General features: G+C 34.7%; 2 protein-coding genes and 1 pseudogene across 2 annotated transcripts; all 3 read right to left on the bottom strand.

Annotated features, from left to right (window-relative positions):
* Positions 1 to 1,781: 1,781 nt before the first annotated feature.
* Positions 1,782 to 3,918, bottom strand: LOC109154215 (annotated as a pseudogene).
* A 1,738-nt stretch (positions 3,919 to 5,656) lies between these two features.
* LOC109154190 (GDSL esterase/lipase EXL1-like) lies at positions 5,657 to 6,241 on the bottom strand. Its single transcript, XM_019302038.1, has 2 exons — positions 5,993 to 6,241; positions 5,657 to 5,881 (listed from the first exon to the last, which is right to left on the bottom strand). Exons 1-2 carry the CDS (start codon positions 6,216 to 6,218, stop codon positions 5,715 to 5,717), a joined length of 393 nt encoding a protein of 130 aa, XP_019157583.1. The 5' UTR covers positions 6,219 to 6,241; the 3' UTR covers positions 5,657 to 5,714.
* A 5,579-nt stretch (positions 6,242 to 11,820) lies between these two features.
* LOC109154214 (probable protein phosphatase 2C 14) lies at positions 11,821 to 17,120 on the bottom strand. The gene is made up of 3 exons (XM_019302051.1): positions 17,008 to 17,120; positions 12,009 to 12,141; positions 11,821 to 11,913 (listed from the first exon to the last, which is right to left on the bottom strand). Exons 1-3 carry the CDS (start codon positions 17,118 to 17,120, stop codon positions 11,821 to 11,823), a joined length of 339 nt encoding a protein of 112 aa, XP_019157596.1.
* Between the last annotated feature and the right edge of the window lie 3,226 nt (positions 17,121 to 20,346).

Here is a 20,346-nt window from a genome sequence, read left to right as displayed (position 1 = left end):
TCTTCCTCGACCGGCTTGGGTGTGGCCTCCCGATCGCCGGTCGAAGGTGCTGCCTGAGGGTAATCCCCAATTACCCGGGTCGGCGTTTCCCAAGCAGCCTCGGTCGAGAAGCGCGGTTCGGTCGTTGTAGTCTCGCCGCTCCCACTGCTCGATCCGCTCGAGCTAGATGACCCCTCCGAGCTAGACGACCTTTGTCGCTCGGAGGCTCTTTGTGGTCGTTGGACGACCTCTGGTGAAGATGCTTCGACGTCAATCTCTTCGCTGAGCTACTCGACCGCGTCGTCGTAGTCCGCGCCCGAGATATTCTGGCTGTCTGTATCCGACATGCTGTCTTCCTAAAGGGTGGTCGGGACGTTGTTAGGGTCGGGTACGACCCGGTCGTGGTCACTTAAGGCCCGTAGTTGGCCACAACTAGATAACGGAAAGCAAAAGTAAAAAGTTAAAAGAAAGACAACTTACCGAGTGATTGCAGTTAGCTGAAAGTCCTGAGATTGTGGTTGCTCGACCAACTCTTACAGTTGCTCGCTCGGGATGCTCCGATCGACTGAGAGGGTTGGTAGAAGTTCAAATGAATGGCAGAAGGACCTATTTATAGGAGAACTTTTGGGCGGGAAACGGCCCACTTGCGCGAGGTGACCGTTCCGGACTCCGAGGTGCGCAGAGGCTGACACGTGGCACGACAGAATTACAGCTGTCCGGTCGGGTTGGCGGCGGACGTTTGGACTTCTTCATCCCGTCCCGTTTTTTCCCGGGCGGTTAAAAAGGCCCGGGCTGGGGGGACTCTTGGTAGGAAATACCCCGACCGACATGCCACGTGTTTTATTCTTGTTTATGCAGGTTACAGGTCGGATATTCTTGGAAGAACCCGGTCGTACCCGACCGGTGGAGCACCCGACCAGCGTCTTCAGTTCCTGATCGATAGCCCTTAGTGGAGAGTGTCGAGAAGAGGCACGTGGCAGCGTTAGGCGCTGACAGGCAGGGCTTGCGGGGTGAAGACACGTGGTTGCTACGTGGGCTACATGCCGGCCGGCCGGAGCTGTGTCTCCGGCCTAGCGGCTATAAATACCCACGGCGGCAACAGTGTGGAGGACTTTTGGAACGATCGATAGGCTATTTACAGAGTATCTCGACCGCAGTCAGTCGGCCCTCGGAATAGCCACTTAGATTTTATTAGGTCCTTTTACACGAGCAATAAAAGATTTACTTGCTTTACTTTATCGTGTTGTTACTTTAATCGCATTACGTGGAATTAGTACTATCAGTTATATAATTATGTACATTCATGTATACAATTATGTGTATTCTAGTATAACATTATGTACATTTTTGAACATGGTTTTTTTTTAAAGAAAAATTAACTGCTATACACTGGGGCGGGAAATTTCAAAAAAAAAAAAAAAAAAATTAAAACGACGTCGTTTTGCATCTGGGCCCACAGTGCAACGCGCGCCGTGGTGTAAGATATAAATTGCCCTGAACAAGTGCAGTGAAGGAAAACTGAGTTAGAACCCGACGAGTCTTGCAGGTCAAAATGCAGCAATACAAAATGAAACAATGTTCAGATTCGGGTAAATTATTTGTCTAACGGATTCACAAAACGAATAGCTACAATGGTTCTATGGAGTAAATTCAAATCTAGAACGCAGTACCCTTGTCATCAATTTGAAGCAGTAAACTATTTTTTGAAATTACAAAGGCAAGACAGTAAACCGGGTACATTTAGTTGCTTGCTTAAAGACTTCCCAGTTCAAATTGCTAATGTTGAGAACCCTACAGAGCTTTTACCGGATGCAGCATGTATAGCAGCAGCACGATAACACTAAAGAATAGGCCATCATTTCATTACAAGCTTCTGCTGAAGCTGCAACGATTAAAAGAACATATTTCTCGTAATTTGTAATTCATTTGTTTCGATTCTGAACAAGCTGAAGACATGAATGGGGAAGGGTCGAGATTCACTTACTGATTTGTTTTCCAGTAGCTACTGATGCAACTTTCGCAAAAGTTCCACATGGCCAAAAGAAAGTCTTCACACCTGAAAATATGATGAGGCAATCAATATATAGCGAATATCAGAGATCAATAAGTGGATACTGATTATCTCTGACTCACTACAACTTAATGGAAAGGTAATCTCGAAGTAGCTGCACCAACATACACAAGGAAGGCTTGGAACAGCATCCAAGTAGATCCGCTTGCCACTCTTCTTGCCAACTCGAGCTCTTAGTTGATCCAAGATTATGTCCCGGCCGACAGAACTCTAGGACACACACAAAATATGCCTACATAAGAATAATTATAAACTAACAACAACGGCAGCAGGTAGACCTAAGTAGTTTACGATATCTGTCAGAGTAAAGGCAAGTTTCCTGTAAGATAGTTTTCAGAAATCAGAAGGAAAGAACTAACAAAAGCTTACATATCTGAGAAAGTTAAGAGTACTGTTCTTGAAAACAATTTCATATTTTTTGATGGGCACTTCCAACATGTATTTAGATTGAGAACTAAAAACAAACCAACCGTTCAGTCTTATGACTCTCTGTTAGCTTAGAGTCATTCTCGACATTCACCTCCAATTTCTTTGCACTTCTCACGGGTGAACTCTCTGCTCGCCACGTCTTCTGTAACCTCAATCAGACGCTGAATCACTTCGAATTGACCTGCGTCCATATTAGCTTGTGACTGTTGTAATTCAACCCGGAGTTTCTTACTTTCACTCTTGAGCGCTGCATCGACTGGCAAATTGGGATAAGAACGAGATAGGTTCTTTATCAACACAATTCTGTCGTTTTTAGAAGGCTGTGGATTCAGAATCACAGCCTGCACTTTTCTGTCATCTTCATCCAACGTGTATTCGCGCTGATCCCTCTGAATATCTTCTAGCCTTCTCTGCAAATTTCACACAGAGTAAGATAACACTGCAGACCATAACACAAATGCAGCATCAAATTTTACAGCATCTACTGAATTTAACCTCTTTCAGGAGGGAGTAATATTCATATCTGCCTAGAAATTCTTTTAACAAAGAGGAAAGTGATCAATCAGAAAGGAACAGCCACAGCTAATGTACACAAAGAACATGAGAAACAGTCCCAAATCATAACGAGAAGGCAAAATTTACTGAGACCATCTCACATATCCTTATTCGGTGGTGAAAGGATTCGAGTTTTTCATAAGTATTACGCTTTCCCTCATAACTATTGCAATGTTTCTGTTAAGTAACTCTTCAACTTATAATATAAGTATTGATTTTAAAATATAACATTTTGCATCAAAAGTATGTCTACCTTGACTCTAGCATTGTCAAGAAGAGCAATGAGAGGGATGATCCTCAAGTAGCGATCAATCTCTTCCTGGGCCCTCCTGAACTGGTAAACAATGCTCCACCCCATGGCAATGAGGTAGAAATAGCTTATAGCTCCGCTCTTGGCAACTGTTTATGAGAAGGTAAGCCCTCCTCCGAGCATCCTCAAGCTGCTCCAATGGCTCTCTGGTTTCACGGTACTTCTCGAGCTCAGAAACCCTGAGCTGATCCAGAAGATTCCTGATCATCTTCACGTGCTGCGCGAACTGGTTGCAGTTGTGCTTGTGCATTCGTGCGGTGTTGGCTGCTCTCACTATTAGCCCGATCAGTGCGCCGGCGCTCAGCCCCGCTAGCTGCGCCACCGTCGCCGCCTCTCCCAGAGCCATGTTTTGCTTCCCGAGCTGTTGCGAACTGGAACGGATCCGAATCTGTGCAGATCAAAGATGCATTGTCGGGTTTTGACTTGAGCTTCTTTTGTGTTTGCTCGGAATTGGGGCAGAAATCAGAAGATTCAGCCGGAAAATGTAGTGGAATTCAGACGCATTGCCTTCAGAGACGACGAATGGTGAAGCACTGTCAAGATTAAAGTATGATTACTTTTTCAGAATGGAAATTCATCAAGCTCGTTTGGTTCGCGGAAAATATTTTAGGAGAAGTGAAATTGAAATTCTATGGAAAAACAATTACTAAGAAGATGAATTTCATTATTTGGTTGGTGGAAAAAAAATTACTGGGAATACTAATTCTATTGTTTGGTTAGATTTGGAATTGTATAAAGATATATATGCCCCTACAAATTAATAAAAGTAATATAATTAAAAAAAAAAGTTAACAAGGGTAAAATAGGTATTCTATCACACTTTTTTTCCATCTTTCATGGAAAAAAAATCCTTGGTCCAACCAAGGATTTTGTTTTCCTCAAATTTGAGGAATTCATTTTCCAATGGAAAATGAATTCCATGAACCAAACACAAGAAAACAACATTTTCCTCCACTTTAAAGAAAATGTTTTCCTTTGGAAAATATTTTTCATGAACCAAACATCCCCTCAGTGTGACAGTGTGACACGAGGGTTCCAACTTCCAAATAGTTCCACCACGCCCCAATAATAATATAGTATCAAATTGTTAACAATCTTTAGAGTGAATTTGTTGTACAATGTCTTTGTCCCCCGGTCTGACAGAAGCACACATGGCCAAATGCAAGTGCACCCACAACAGGGTCAAATTCTCACATTGTCACTGTCGAAATTCAAACATAGTCTACCAAGTTCGTCGCACAAGATCTACCCATTATAGTTTACCTTGATCTCCTATTTTATTTGCGGGATATTCAACAGAAACATGATTTACTCTGTAGACATTTTCGAACTGAGTATTGACAGTGAATTTTTCTTGCCACTTAAGAGAGAGAGATAGAGAGTGAATCTATCCTCTTAAGCCACTTGATCGCACAATTTGATTCTCATGACAACCGCGAAATCACAATAATCTCAATTCTCTACACCGTCGTCTCCCCAACTCATTCCCTAAAGATGCCCCTAACCACTATTATATTTGGTTGATCTCTAACAGTACACTTTCATTACATCCTATTATGAAATTTATTTACAAATTTTGAGTCATTCGTATATACAAAAAGTCTTATCAATAATCTACGGAGTATATTTTATCAAATAAGTGATATCATATGTATTTTTTATTTTTTTTGAAAGAAAAATTATTAAAATAAGTGCCCAATACAAGACGGAATTAAAGATAACCACATAAGGGACCAGGTTGAGAACGAGTGGCTCTTGCTAAAGCGTGAGCTAACTTATTCGCTGATTTCGAAAGAAACTGAATAGACACTGTTTCGGAGTGTAGTTAAAGTGTCCGGCACTCACTTGAGATGCAACCCGCATACGATAGATCATGTGTCATGCCAGAAAACCATCTGCAAACTAAGTGGCAATCAGAATAAATAGCCAATTCGTTATCACCTCTCTCTTTGGTTCAGGACAGTGCTTCTTTTACAGCCATAGTTTCAGTCAGAAAGGCATCCCCTAGACATCGAAGGGATCCCTTCTTTGCCGCCACATAACCAGCATTGCTATTCTTGATTCGCCGCATCAACAAAGATATCATATGCACATACTTTCATATAATCAAAGTCTTTATAAATTATCATAATACACCAAAAAATCAAATCCATACATTCTTTTTTCTTTTCTCCATCCTTCAATCAAATCTTGAAAAGAAAATTAAAGGGAATTCTTACAAACAAGAATATGAAGTTGTTCCTATGAACTATATATATATATATATATATATATATATATATATATATATATATATATATACACATCGTATTCAATGTTGTGGTAAACTTCTTGTTGACAATTTGTTCAGGTGAAACGACTAAGATACTTTTAGAGGATTTGATGTACAAGAATCCTGTAAGCGCTCCCCGTGGGAAGGAAATTATCCCAAAACACATATTTATTGTGGTCAGGACATGTACCGGTGTATTTGTTGCATAAAAACGTAACATCTATCACTCCAGTCCCGCAACATCCTTTGTCAGCAACCTCGAATCCTGACACCAATTCAATGACACAAGAATAAACAATTTAGTTCGTTGTTTACTATACGTTCTATCCGTTTAACGACTCAATTAAATTTAAACATGCAACGAAAGTAATCTAACCATAATTTTGAGGGTTTTGGATGAGGTCGAGAAAGGGATTATATATGTCTACGCAAACAATGATATATTGTGGCAATTTGTTGTTTAGATAATCAATCTCAGCTGAGAGCTTGGAGTTCACCAATTGTGAACATTCATTATACTCTTCTACACAAGCTCTTGATTTGCCTCCTGCTAATGTTCTCTGAGAGGGCACACACCCTGCAGGTCGGATACCAAAAACCATAGCCCGTCGCGCCCCCACGTCGTACAATTTCTTCCAAAAAAAAAATCAACGATAATGATAATTAATTTCGGGACATTCAATTTATCCAGCGCCAGGCAGAGTCCGTAGCATCGGTTGTGATTACCGATGGAGCAGTGGTCGGAGGCGAAGAGCATTGCTCAGCGGTTCCACCGCCGCTCTTCCTCTTCCTCCTCATCTTCCAGACCCATTCTCAAAATTGCGTCTTTCATCTTATCCGTCTCCGCTTGAAGATCATTCATCAGCTTCTTCCTCACGGCGGCAATCCCGTCTTCCACGTCAACCCTGAAATTCCGAACCTGCTCATTTGATCTGCACCGCGACAACCCAGAACTAGCCTCCGATGACGACCGCCGGTGAATGGGAACGATTTCCCTTCGGAATCGAACTCAGTGCACCTCAAGAACTTCTAGTTCCCCCACTTGAGACCTCAAGAACTTCGAATTTCTTTTTAGATGGCCATGGCTGTCTAGGGACGCGCTGGACAGCCATGGCCCTCTAGAACTAGGGCAGCGGCCATGGCTGCCGCCCTCATTCCACTCAGTTTGAGGTCCCAATTTGGACCTCATGTTTGAGCCTATCCTAGGCAATCGTTATATCCTACACCACGGCGCATATAGCACTGTGCGCCGCGCGTCTCCCAAAACGACGTCGTTTTGGGGTAGTGTTGGGAGGCGCGGTAGGAAGTTGCTGAGATTATGTGTATTTGTTCACAACGTTATGTGTATTTGTTCACAACGTTATGTGTATTGGTTCATACAGTTATGTGTATTTTTTATACAATTATGTACATTCTTTTTATACAATTATGTACATCCGAATCAGAAAATTTGTGTGTATTATGTTAAGAGTTGATGTGTATTATGTTAAAAGTTTATGTTTATTATGTATTATGTTAGATTATGTGTATTATCTTTTAAAAAGAGTATGTATATTTTGTTATATAATTATGTACATTCATGTATAACATTATGTGTATTCTAGTATAACATTATGTACATTCTTGAACAGCGGATTTTTTTTTAAGAAAAAACTACTGCCATTCACTGGGGCGGGAAATTTCAAAAAAAATAATAATAATTAAAACGACGTCGTTTTGCATCTGGGCGCATAGTGCAACGCGCGCCGTGGTGTAGGATATAAATTGCCTATCCTAGGCATATAGTTGGTGGCCAATTTTTTTTTTTTAATAATTTAATAAAGGGAAAATTGCACTTTTCATTCCTAAGTTATAGGGTAATTGTAGAATTCGTCCCTAAGTGTTGGTCATGCTCACTTTTTGTCCCTAAGTTATCATTGGCGTTGCACTTTTCGGCCCTGAGTTATAAGGTAATTGTAGGATTCGTCCCTAAGTGTTGGTCATGTTCACTTTCCATCCCTAAGTTATCATTGACGTTGCACTTTTCGTCCCTGAGTTATACTAAAATTGAAAATTTCGCCCATAATCACTACTACATAAATTATATACTATGTCACTTTTTAAATAACCGTTGTCTAATATATTGTGTTATACACTTATACTACGTCACTTAATAGACGACGGTTGTTTAAATAACTACCTATGTAGTTGACATACACGACAGTTTTTTAACCACCGTATATAGTTAACATACACGACGATTTCTAAAACCGTCGTAGAAAGTGTATATTTACAACGGCAGTCACTTACACGCGCGACACTTCGAAAATTGTCGTGTATGTGTAAAAAAATCGCCGATGGTTATTTAAAGTGTATGGCGTAAAAAATTAATTAAGTTATATACGACGGTTATTTAAAAACCCGTTGTCTATTAAATGGCGTAGTATAACAAAATATATAAGACGGTGGTTATTTAAAAAACATCTGTCTATTAAGTGACGTAGTATACCATTTATGTAGTAGTGATTAGGGACGAAAATTGCAATTTTAGTATAACTCAGGGACGAAAAGTGCAACGCAAATGATAACTTAGGGACGCAAAGTGAGCATAAACAACACTCGGGGACAAATTCTACAATTACTCTATAACTCAGGGACAAAAAGTGCAACACTAATAATAACTTAGGGACGAAAATTGAGCATGACCAACACTCAGGGACGAATTCTACAATTACCCTATAACTTAGGGACGTAAAATGCAATTTTCCCTTTAATAAATAAATAAATAAGTTTTTTTAAAGTATAAAATTTAAAAAATATTTAAAAAGTGACATGTATCAAACTTACGATGAATTAATCTATTATACATGTTTTTTTTTAATGCTACTGACTCTATTACAATGTAGTATCAGTTCATAAACATACTATACATGTTAATTTGGACTGAATTGAACTATTTTACAGGTTTAGGAGATCTGAATGAAGCTTTTTTTTTTTTTTTTTTTTTTTTTTTTTTTTTTTTTTTTTTTTTTACTTAAGGGACCTAATTGCACTATCGAATGACTTAAGGGACCAATTTAATTGATGTTTTTTTTCTTTTACATTTAACCCCTAATAGTAAAAAGCTAATTTTACCAAAAACTACTATTACGCAAAATCAGTATTCTGCGTGTTTAGAATTCGAATTATTATTATTGGTGTAAATAATAATTAATTCTCTCATTTATTGATGTAAATAATAATCAATTATTATTTCTGTATAAAATTACGCCGAATTTTCAAGAAATTTTCTCATCTATTACACATAATTTGTTTACATTATTCGATCTCACAATTATAATGGTTACATTATTGGTAACCATTTTTCATTTTAAAGTAAATATTTACTTTAATTTTTGGTAACAATTCATTAGATATTAGTTAATTTCGATATACATTTTTTGTTATCAATTAAGCTTTATTAAATTTTTTTACCAATTAATTAATATTCATATTAATTTGAAAGAGAAAGTTGAAGGGGAGAATTTTACTTTTATTAATAGTATAAATTTTACAGCGTCAATCTTGCGATCGATAAAAACAAAACAAATTACATTACATATTACCAAACAATTATATCTTGAGGTTTGAATTCGCAACTGTTCATATTGTCGTAGGATCTAAATTTAATTTATATGATTCTTAGGGGTGTTTGGTAAATAGTTGTTGGCTGATATGATTAATGAGTTTGATTAGTTGATAGTATTGGCTGATTGTAGAAAGATATTTGATAAATTATTTCTTAGTTGATAGCTGATTATATGCAAAATGACTTTCTCAACAATTTAATTGAAAAAAAAAAAAAAAAAAACTGTTTTGAGCAACTTTTTGAATTTTAACCTTTTGGAGCAATAAATTATTACAAAAAAGCTAATTGACCAAATATTTATATTGATTGTTTAACCAAGTCAAACAATTAATAGTGGTTAAACAAATCAAAATTGACTGATAAGCTAACTATTTTACCAAACAGGGCCATAATGTTTATGACATTGACATATTATCTCTATCCAACTCATACCATTTTACTTTGAAAAATGATATATGTACTCCATGGAGTATAACTCTCACCACGTGTACAGATTTTATTAGGTAAATAAAAGTAAATGAATAAAAACAGTGACCCACTTTGTTATTTAAATCGATCAAATAAAGGTTGACACCTCAACATGGAGTAAAAAATAGAGTAGAAAGTGGGAGTGCATGTAATATTACTTTTTACTTGTGTCAAAATTAAATTAATTATTTGGGTTCTAACTTTTTAAATAAATACCAGACTAATTTCGAACGTCATACGAAGTTGGTGTCATATTTGAGAAAAGAACGAACCCTTAATTGGTTGGCAAGTTAAACTAGTTTGCAGGATTAATAATGGTAATTGATTCATGTTCCTAGGCATTCCATTTCTGATTGTTAATTCTATATTTTAGTTCCGGGTGATTATATGTTTACATTCCAGAGTTTTTATTCAATTATTATGCATTTGAGTTAATCCTTATTTTTGATAGTCATTTTTAGCACTTTACTTTGTTAAGTTAATTATTTCCTGTTTATAAATTGCATTGTATAAATTTCCCTGTGAGTTTGACCCTTACTTTACTTGCAAGGACTATTTAAAATTGTCCATTAGTAGTTTGGGCTGGGAGTAGTAAAAGTAGGATTTTGTTTTTATTAGTAGTATAGATTATAAATGTTGTTATATTCTAAACAAAATAATTAAAATGTTTAATTACACAATTATATAATGTTGTGGAAATTGCTATAAACCCTAAACCATGATTTCTGAAATACACATTTACATACATCCAGATACACATATACATTGTGTGTGTATACTAGTCTACGAAATATGAGGATGCAGATTGAAGACTGGATTGAAGAAACTAGAGTATATCTCTTGCTTCGATGGAGTGCTCGGAGTTGGAGACGCATATAGGCGTCTGAGACAAGGTTCTGGCGGAGTTTATCACAAAAATGGGTCGCGATCGGAACTGCGAAACAGTGGAGGAGTTCGATGAAAACCTGAAGGAGAGTGGCCTTGAGATGCCGAATTACTTGTTCGGACGCTGCTCACGATAATCCACACAATTCTCCTCCAAGTCCGAGTTCGAGAAGGGGGTGAAAAGTTTTCTGCTTTAAAAATCAAGGATGATAGGGAAAGGATTAAGGATTTGGAGATAGTTTGTTTAAATGATTGTTTTAGCTTTGATAGTTTTACGGGTTGTGTTATTCTCATTTAGTTATAGAACAAGAGAGCTTTTTCATTGTAGATTATAGGGAAAATCAATGATTTGGTCCCTCAATTTTTAGCGAAATATCAATGTAGTCCCTTAATCGCGTAATCATCGATTTAGTCCCTGGAAATAACTGTTTTTCGTTGATTTAGCCCCTCCGGCCGTAGCCCGTCCAAAATCCGGCGATAGCTCCGATTTGCCATGGGTAATTTAGTCATTTTGCTTTTTAGTCTTCTTCCATTGTTTAGTTTCTTTAGTCTTCTTCTTCTTCAACTAAACTCCTCAAACACTCGGATTCAGTGGGCTTTCGTTTTCTCTGCTGAATTCATCGTCTGTTTCTTTCCAGGCATCAACACTTTTAGTAGAGCATGGAGAGCAGTCTGCCCTTATACTTGAATGGGCCAGTGAAATTCGTCGAGCCTTCAATGGAGTTTCGGTTTCTCTGCTGAATTCATCATCTATTTCTTTCCAGATATCAGGACTTCTCTAAGAGCAGGGAGAGTAGCCTGAGGCTCTACTACTTGACTTGGCCAATGAAATCCTCAGAGACTTTTGTGCAAGACTTCCATTTTCAGTGCCAAAATCGCATTCGTTTCCTTTGTTTGACTTCACTAGATAAATTCTCTTTAACTTTGAAGAGGGACTGGTGCTTATACAATCAGATTCAAACACATTTTCTTTTAAATCAGCATCTTTTGGTCCCGGTTGACATGATTGCATCACCATATCTATGGCTTCCTAGTTCTCAACCTACATCAACAAAATACTAAAAAGTTCAAAGGATTACTGCTACCTGTGATAGTGTGATATCATAATTTTTATTTTTATTTTTGAAAAAAAAGATTGGTTTGTTAATTCTACCAACCTTGTCCCAAAGTCCATCTGAAGCTAAAACAAGATATTGCATATCTGCAGTAAGGCACATTCTCTTTGTGTCAAACTCAGCCACTACCTAGTCCTTCAAATGAGCATCTCCAATGCTTATGGAAACCGAGAGTACACCATGAACTCTCCAAGCTCCTTTGTGAATCTCAACGTAGCCTCCCTATACCAGAAGCTCAAAGAAGTTGTGATCAGTAAACACTGCTCTCCTACATGTTATTAGTTCAAAGAACAGTTTTGATGCAAGAAAAGAGGTACCTTATCCTTGATCCTTCTCCGCTCATCCTCTTGTCCAGCTCTATGATCTCTCGTAAGGACTTCAGCTACTCCACTCCCACAAAGAACTGCTCTGCAGTCCCCTAAATTGGAAACTATGATCTTCAATCCTCTCCTTCAATCAAAGCAGCGACGCAACTGGCACCCAGACTAAAGAAACTAAAGAGAACAATGTAAGAAGAAGACTAAAAACGCGAAATGGCTAAATTACCCATGACAAATCGGAGCTATCGCCGGATTTTGGACGGGCTACGGCCCGAGGGGCTAAATCAACTAAAAACAGTTATTTCCAGGGACTAAATCGATGATTACGCGATTAAGGGACTACATTAATATTTCGCTAACAATTGAGGGACTAAATCGTTGATTTTCCCTAGATTATATGATCTTTAAATGTATCCCCAATTTATGTAGAGATACAAAAGTTGGTGCTGGAAACTTGTGTAGTAGTATGATGGGTTTGAATAAATTGATTAAAGAAATTATTCCTCACTATGTATGTTTTTAGATAATAATTTCAAGATTGGTATATGAAATTAAACAAAGATTATGCTAAATGATATTACATTTCTTTCTACTTGACTACCTCCGAAACAAAGGTTACCACTTTCTACTTCCTACTGTACACAATTTCAAAACCCTACTTGTCTTTCTCTTATAATATATTTTTCTCAACATGGAGGACAAGGTTGAAAATAAGTGTAGGGAAAGGATTCCTATTTCAAAATGTTTGTTATTCTTTAGAAAAAATCATAAACACGATTTTTTTTTTTAGAAAATTTTAAATTTTATGTGTGTTTTAGTTTTCTAAAAATCTTTTACTTAAGTCCCTCAACTTTAAAAATCTTAATCAATTTGGTCCTCTGTTTGTTTGACCGTTAGTCAACCGTTAACTTGGGACCAAATTGGTAATTCGCTATAGTCAATGGACCATTTTGGTAATTAACTTTAAGGGTAGATTCGATAATATACCAAACAACCGAACTGTTCGGTAAAAACTCAAACCGAACTGAGTTGTTCGATAAAATCGAACCGAACCGAATACCGTTTGAACTTTGGATTGCTATTTTGTTATATATTAGACTTTGGATTTGGACTATGTAAACACCATAACAAATAATATATAACTTTTGATAACAAACTATAAAGAAATCAAATAAAACATTTAAAAGAGATACCCGTGAGAATATGAGCTGAACAACAGAGCAAGCAGCAAGGGATATGGATTTACTTTTTATTTATTTATTTATTTATTTATTTATTTATTATTATTATTATTATTATTATTATTATTATTATTATTATTATTATTATTATTATTATTATTATATTTTAAAAAAATCAAACGGTATTTGGTACGGTTCAATTTTTTACCGAACAATTTGGATCGGTTCAGATCGTTTTTTTATCGAACCGTTCGGTATACAAGAATCCAATACCGTTCGGTTGTTCGGTATATTACCGAACCAAACTAGTTCGGTTCGGATCGAGAAAACTGAACCGAATTGCCCATCCCTAAAGTAAATTACCAAAATGGCCCCTTGACTATAGCAAAATTACCAATTTGTTCCCAAGTTAACGGTTGACTAATGGTCAAACAAACAGAGGACCAAATTGGTTAAGATTTTTAAAGTTGAGGGACTTAATTGGTCAAAAAAAAAAGTCAAGGACCAAATTGATAATTTCACTATAGTCAAGGGACCATTTCGGTAATTAACTCTTTATTTTATTTTAAATTTTTAAATAATTTAAAAAAAAAAAAAAAAACGACATAAACAAAAACCCTTTTATTTCTACATAATTTCTTTGATGGTTTATATGTCGATTTCGCTTTGTATAACTTTTTCAAATTTTTAAACAAACTTGAGTGCTATAAATTATGGTGAAAGTGTGCTTGTTTCAAAGATCACTTTTTAGCATAGTGAGGTGAAAAAATAATTTAAAAATGAGAGTGTTTTATTTAATTTTCAATAATTTGAAGATTCTACTCCGTTGAATCAATTCAACAACCTACATACACATGTACAATAAATAAATTGGGAAGAATGTACAATAAATAAATAATTACGGAGTAAGTGTTATGATCTAATTTATGAGTACACACGGAATTGAAAATCCAAACATGTTTACACCAATGTTGGTGTTCGCATAAAAAGACGAGGTGCTTGAGAAATTTTTTTTTTTTTTTTGGAAAAGTCATAGAATAAAAAATAATGAGTGAACTTTAAAAGAGACGATGATATACATTTTAATTTTAATAAATGCTTTCAATCCTTGATTTATGTGAAAACTTGTCATTATTATGTGAAGGTGTATTTTGAGTGAAGCCAATAAATAGCTTTCATACGAAGAGTTAATTTAAAACGTTAATTTGTGATTACAAAACAAACTATTCTAGCAATTTGCATAGGATTGACCCTAAAATAAAATGTCTTGTAGTGAAATATCATATGACTCCTAAGTATCTATAGAGTATAATTTTTATTTATTTATTTTATATAGGATGTGGTCGTACTCCTAATTAATTTGACCTATTTTAATTTTAATATGAAATTACTCCATATTGTTTAGGAAAAAATTGTTCTTTATATGTATAGTATAGTATTTTGAGATCGTCGTTTTACGTGAGATATAGTGTAATACGTTTTAGAACCTCTTTAAAAAGTATTATATTTTTATTAAAAAAATATTGTGTATCTCACTCAAATTTTAATTTTGTGTAATATCAAATATATTTCAAATTAAATGCATCTAGATCAATAGAGCTTTTATCCCATAATCCTGTACCTTGAGATATTAATTTAATAATTATCTTCCTCTAGGTAACCCTAACCAAGTTGGTTGACCTATTGATTTAGTAATATAAGGTTTTCAAGTTCGATTTCCTGATGGTACACATCTTCGGGTAGTGGTTAGTGTTTTCATCATAATCCAAAATTATTATCTTCTTCTTGTAGAAACTTTTTTTTTTTTTTTGGGGGGGGGGGGGGGGGATCACACGATCCTAAAAATTATCATTGTTGTTTGGTAGATGTCGGTGAAGGGCCAAGTTCAGCACAAGGTAACTAGGAGGATTGTTGAACTGAGATTTGAAGAGTCAATTTCACACCCTACCTCTTAGAATGTAGCGGTATAACGAAATAAAGTTATACATTTGCTATAAGCTAAAGTTTTTGTATTAATATTTTTTGTATCTTAGCATGGAAGATGATGATTTTGTGGAAAAGGCCAAAGACTTAACCGTTCATCACCTCAAACAAGCTCTACAACAAGAAATAGATCAAAACTTGGTCGAGCAGAGTAAAATTAAAGACTCATCGTGTAAAAGTTCAAGCTAATATACTTAATCATTTTTAAGTTAAAGATTTTTGGAAAATTAAAAAACACATAAAATTTAAAATTTTCTAAAAGTTTTTTCTAGTTTAGGATGTTTTTCAAAAATAACAAACATTTTGATATAAAAATCCCTTCCCCACACTTATTTTCAACAGTGTCGTTAATATTAAGAAAAATAAATTATAAGAGAAAGAGAAGTAGGGCAAGCTAACTAACAATTGAATGTAGAAACAAACAAATGGAAAACGAAATCATAAAAGCAAAATGGAGTGAATGAAGTATAGAAAAACACTAAATAATGCACTACATTAACATTAATGGCTAATTTGTGAACACATTATATTATTATAACAAAATCATTCAAAAAATTTTAAAGAACATATCAAGCACCCTTTTTACTCAACTGGCAAGACTTAGACTTGTGATATCTGTCATAAAGAGGTTCAATGTGCTCTTGTCTCTCTTGCATTTGCTTAATATAGTTGGGTCAACCACTTTAAAAATCGGGGTGTCAGCTTTACAAGACACTTGGGATCAATCACTGTGACCTCAAGCATATATTGCTTTGTTGTCATGACAAGCTCATAATCGAGCACTACTAGGATGTATATATACTGGTTATGTATATATATATATATATATATATATATATATATATATATATACTGGTTAGCTGGTTCTCAACCAGGGTTCTATAATTGATTTAAGACTGATGATGTTATGATTTATAATTGTTGATTTCAGATTATTACCCTAAATTATTTGGCAAAAAGATTAAATCCTAATCGTAAATGAAGACTGAAAAGTAATCATACAAAGTTCTAATCAAAATAGAATTTTCCAATCAAAATAGAACTTTCCAATAAAATTAAAAGTAATCATATAAAGCCACTAATGAGTAAATTAGGGAGGAAGGTGACCATAATTTTCAAGATTAAAACTTGTAATAATTATTAATCGCACAATTAGAAAAATGCTTGAAATGTGTGATTGCTTTCTATAATCTTCTTTCCTTTTTACTTGGTTATTTAGATACTTACAATGTTAAAAAGAAAAATAAATTATAAAAGAAAGACAAATTGGGCAGACTAACCAACAATTGAATGTAGAAACAAACAAATAGAAAACGAAATCAGAAAATTAAAGCAGGAGTATAGAAAAACACTAAATAATTAAAGCAGAATGGAGTGAATAAAGTATAGAAAAACACTAAATAATGCACTACATTAACTAACATTAGTGGCTCTCATTGGCATTGCATATATGAATACATTCTTTTGAATTATTCACACATTATATTATGACAAAATATAATCGTCCAAAATTGTAAGTGCATTATTGTTCAAAAAACATATATATCAAGCACGTGTTTTACTCAACCGCCAAGAATTAGACTCGTGATATCTGGCATAAAGAGGTTGGATGCGCTCCTGTCTCTTGTATTTGCTTAATTTAGTTGGGTGAGTGACTTTGAAAAATCGGAATCCCAGCTCTACAAGCCACTTGGGATCAATCACTGTGACCACACATATATTGCTTTGTTGTCATCACGAGCTCATGATAAATAACCCAATCAGGCTGTCTTCGGAATAGAGCACTACTAGGATGTATTTATACTGGCTGGTTCTCAACCAGGGTTCTATACCTTTTTTGTGAATCCTTCCTAGCAGCATTAAAAAAGAAACCTACAACTATGGCCTTGTTTATCTTGGTAACATCTTTTGCAGCACTTACAACATCCAGTTTGTATTTGTGCATGATGGAAATGAGCTGTTTTCTAACATCCTGAGTACGCCTTAAAGACTGTGTTTGCTATTAGTGTGTGAAAAATGAAATTAAAACAGAGTTTATACCATGGTCCATTTAAAAAGTTTACCTATTATATAAGAATGCGCATAGAATAAACTCTATTCATATTCAATAACGTACAAATCATTGGTAATAATTGGACCTATAATCTTTTGTTACCCGAAAAGGCTAGAATATGTCATTTTATGTTAATAATTGCTAGCCATATACAATTGGCTCAATCTGAAACCACCTATTAGGCTTCAAGCCTTCAAGGCAGCTGGAAGTGGCCCTCTACAATGCATCCAAAAACCACTACGTACGCAGTTCGAGAAGCCCTCGCGTGGATCAAAGATCGTGGCCTGACTGGTGTGCGAGTGGAGTCGCCGAGTCGGACTGTTTACTTCTTTGCACCAACCTTACGAACTATGTTATTATTGACCGTTATGTTGGCCTTGTGGTCTAAGATTTTATTCGTCTTTAACAACTCTACTAGTATTTTCACCCGTGCGATGCACGAAATAAATTTGTTGTAATAATATATTAAAAATATTCGAATAGATATATAATTATTTAAATTAGAACATCAAATATAATATAGTGCAATTAAATATATGGTTTGGATCGTTTATGTATTTTAATATTATCATTGCTTGAATCTGTGCAAATAATTGCTCAAATTAATAGCTAATGTATAGATGTACACATGTGGTGCTATAACTTTGAAGATTTTATTTATCATTGTTTGTAAAATATTTTCTTAAAAGGAAAACTAAAATAATAAGCCATTAAGCTAAGACTTCTCACGTTAGGCGCCCCCTAGGCGTCGATTTTCTTTTTAAATGTAAAAAAAATTAAAATTAAAAATTATCAAAATTCACTAATAACATAAGGTTCTCATCTTTTTTTCTTACAAACTATTTATTTAAGTGGCTATAAAATTGTTTGAAATATTGTTGAAACCATCAAAATACATAAAAAAAAAAAAAAAAAAAAAAACTAAAATTAAGAGCAAAAGAAGCATTATTTTTGAGAAATTGGTGGGACAAACCGCCTTTGGCTGTTTGCGTTGGGTAGATCTCGAAAAAATAAGCGATTTGAAAAAAAATTGCCCAAAACGGACAAAGGAGTCAAAAGTTATGCCTTCACAAAGTTTTTAACCATAACCCTAGAATGAGATATTTTTTAGGAATTGGGCGGGAAGTTAAAGTTTAGGATTTTGTTTTTATATATAATATAGATAGATTATAATATGAATTGTATTACACTATTTTATAATATTATAATATGAATTTTAACCTAGAATTAGAGTACGAATAGGAAAGTAGAGAACAATATATTTTTATCAGAGAGATTAAAGTTCAAGATTTTCTTTTTATATATAGTATATATAGATATAGATTAGAATAGGAATTATATTACACTATTTTATAATATTAGAATATGAATTTTAACCTAAATTTATACTACGAATAGGAAAGCAGAAAACAATATATATATATTTTATTAGAAAGAGATATTTTTTAGAAATTGGGCGAGAAGTTAAAGTTCAGGTTTTGTTTTTATTTTTATTTTTATATATAGTATAGAAGTATAGATTAGAATATAATTGTATTACACTATTTTATAATATTAGAATAGGAATTTTAACGCAGATTCCTTGTGCGCACAGGCATTTGGCCATGCCTACTAACCCATTGAGTCACCGTGATTTACATCCTCCCACATGCTCTGTCGGGTCGGAGTGTGGGGGCCCTTGGGGTGGGGGATTCAGCCTTTGGGGTAAGAATGTGAATTTTAACATAGAATTAGAGTACGAATGGGAAAGTAGAGAACAATATATTTTTATCAGAAAGAGAGATTTTTTAGGAATTGGGCAGGAAGTTAAAGTTCATGATTTTCTTTTTATATATAGTATAGATATAGATTAGAATAGGAATTATATTACACTATTTTATAATGTTAGAATATGAATTTTAACCTAAATTTATACTACGAATAGGAAAGCAGAAAACAATATATATATTTTTATTAGAAAGAGATATTTTTTAGGAATTGGGCGGGAAGTTAAAGTTCAGGATTTTGTTTTTATCTATAGTATATAGAAGTATAGATTGCATTCAAAAAAATATAGAAGTATAGATTAGAATATAATTGTATTACACTATTTTATAATATTAGAATAGGAATTTTAACCTAGAATTATAGTACGAATATGAAAATAGAAAACAATATATTTTTATCAGATATTTTTTAGGAATTGGGCGGGAAGTTAAAGTTCAGGATTTTGTTTTTATATATAGTATAGATTAGTGGTTACGAATTGAAGTCTAGTTTATTCGTAGGGACAGGAATTACGTGGCCCATTCTCTTGCCAAAACGAACAAGGTGTCTTTGTCTCACTTCGCAAGTTATGCCCTAGAAACGTGTTCACCATGAATTGTGAACACGGGTCCAAACATCGTCGTTTTTACAGGAATTTTTTTTTTTAAGTTAATGTGCTGTTAACGACGTTTTGCATTCTATGTTCAGATTATGAATTTACATTTATTAAATTATGAATTTTCTGTTATGAGATTATGAATTTTTTGTAAATTCATAATCTCATAACAGAAAATTCATAATATCATAAAAGAGATTATGAATTTTCTGTTATGAGATTATGAATTTACAGTTATGTAATTATGAATTTACAGTTATGTAATTATGAATTTTCTGTAGGTGTTAGGAAGGGTTGTGGTAGTTAAGGCTGATAGCCATTTGTACTTACCTCTTGTAACTCTCATTGGTGAACATCTATAGTGGATTGGGCAGACGTAAGAGAAGCGCTCCGAACTACGTAACAATTTACTTGTGTACTTGATTTATTTTATGCTTTTAATTTTCGTTATTTATAATTGATAAATAACCTAATTAATGGACATGATTATTATTTATAAAATCAAGTAGAATTCTAAGTTACATCTTGCATTCAAGATTCACAGTCCAATTTCATTAGGTAGTGTAACTACCTCTTAAGCATAATGGTCACAAACTAAGTCTTCATAACACCCCCTTGGACATTATCTTCCCGTGATCATGCCTCGTTAAAAACCTTGTGGAGAGGATATCGGGAATGAGCTCCACCTCGATTAAGGAGGCAGTGCAGCCGGTCGGAGTTTGAAGGGATTTGCTTGCGCAATCGGTGAGGACGAGT

The sequence above is a fragment of the Ipomoea nil genome, unplaced genomic scaffold (genome assembly GCF_001879475.1).
Source record: "Ipomoea nil cultivar Tokyo-kokei standard unplaced genomic scaffold, Asagao_1.1 scaffold2610, whole genome shotgun sequence".
Taxonomy (NCBI): Eukaryota; Viridiplantae; Streptophyta; class Magnoliopsida; order Solanales; family Convolvulaceae; genus Ipomoea; species Ipomoea nil.
This window is presented reverse-complemented; position numbering and strand designations above follow the sequence as displayed.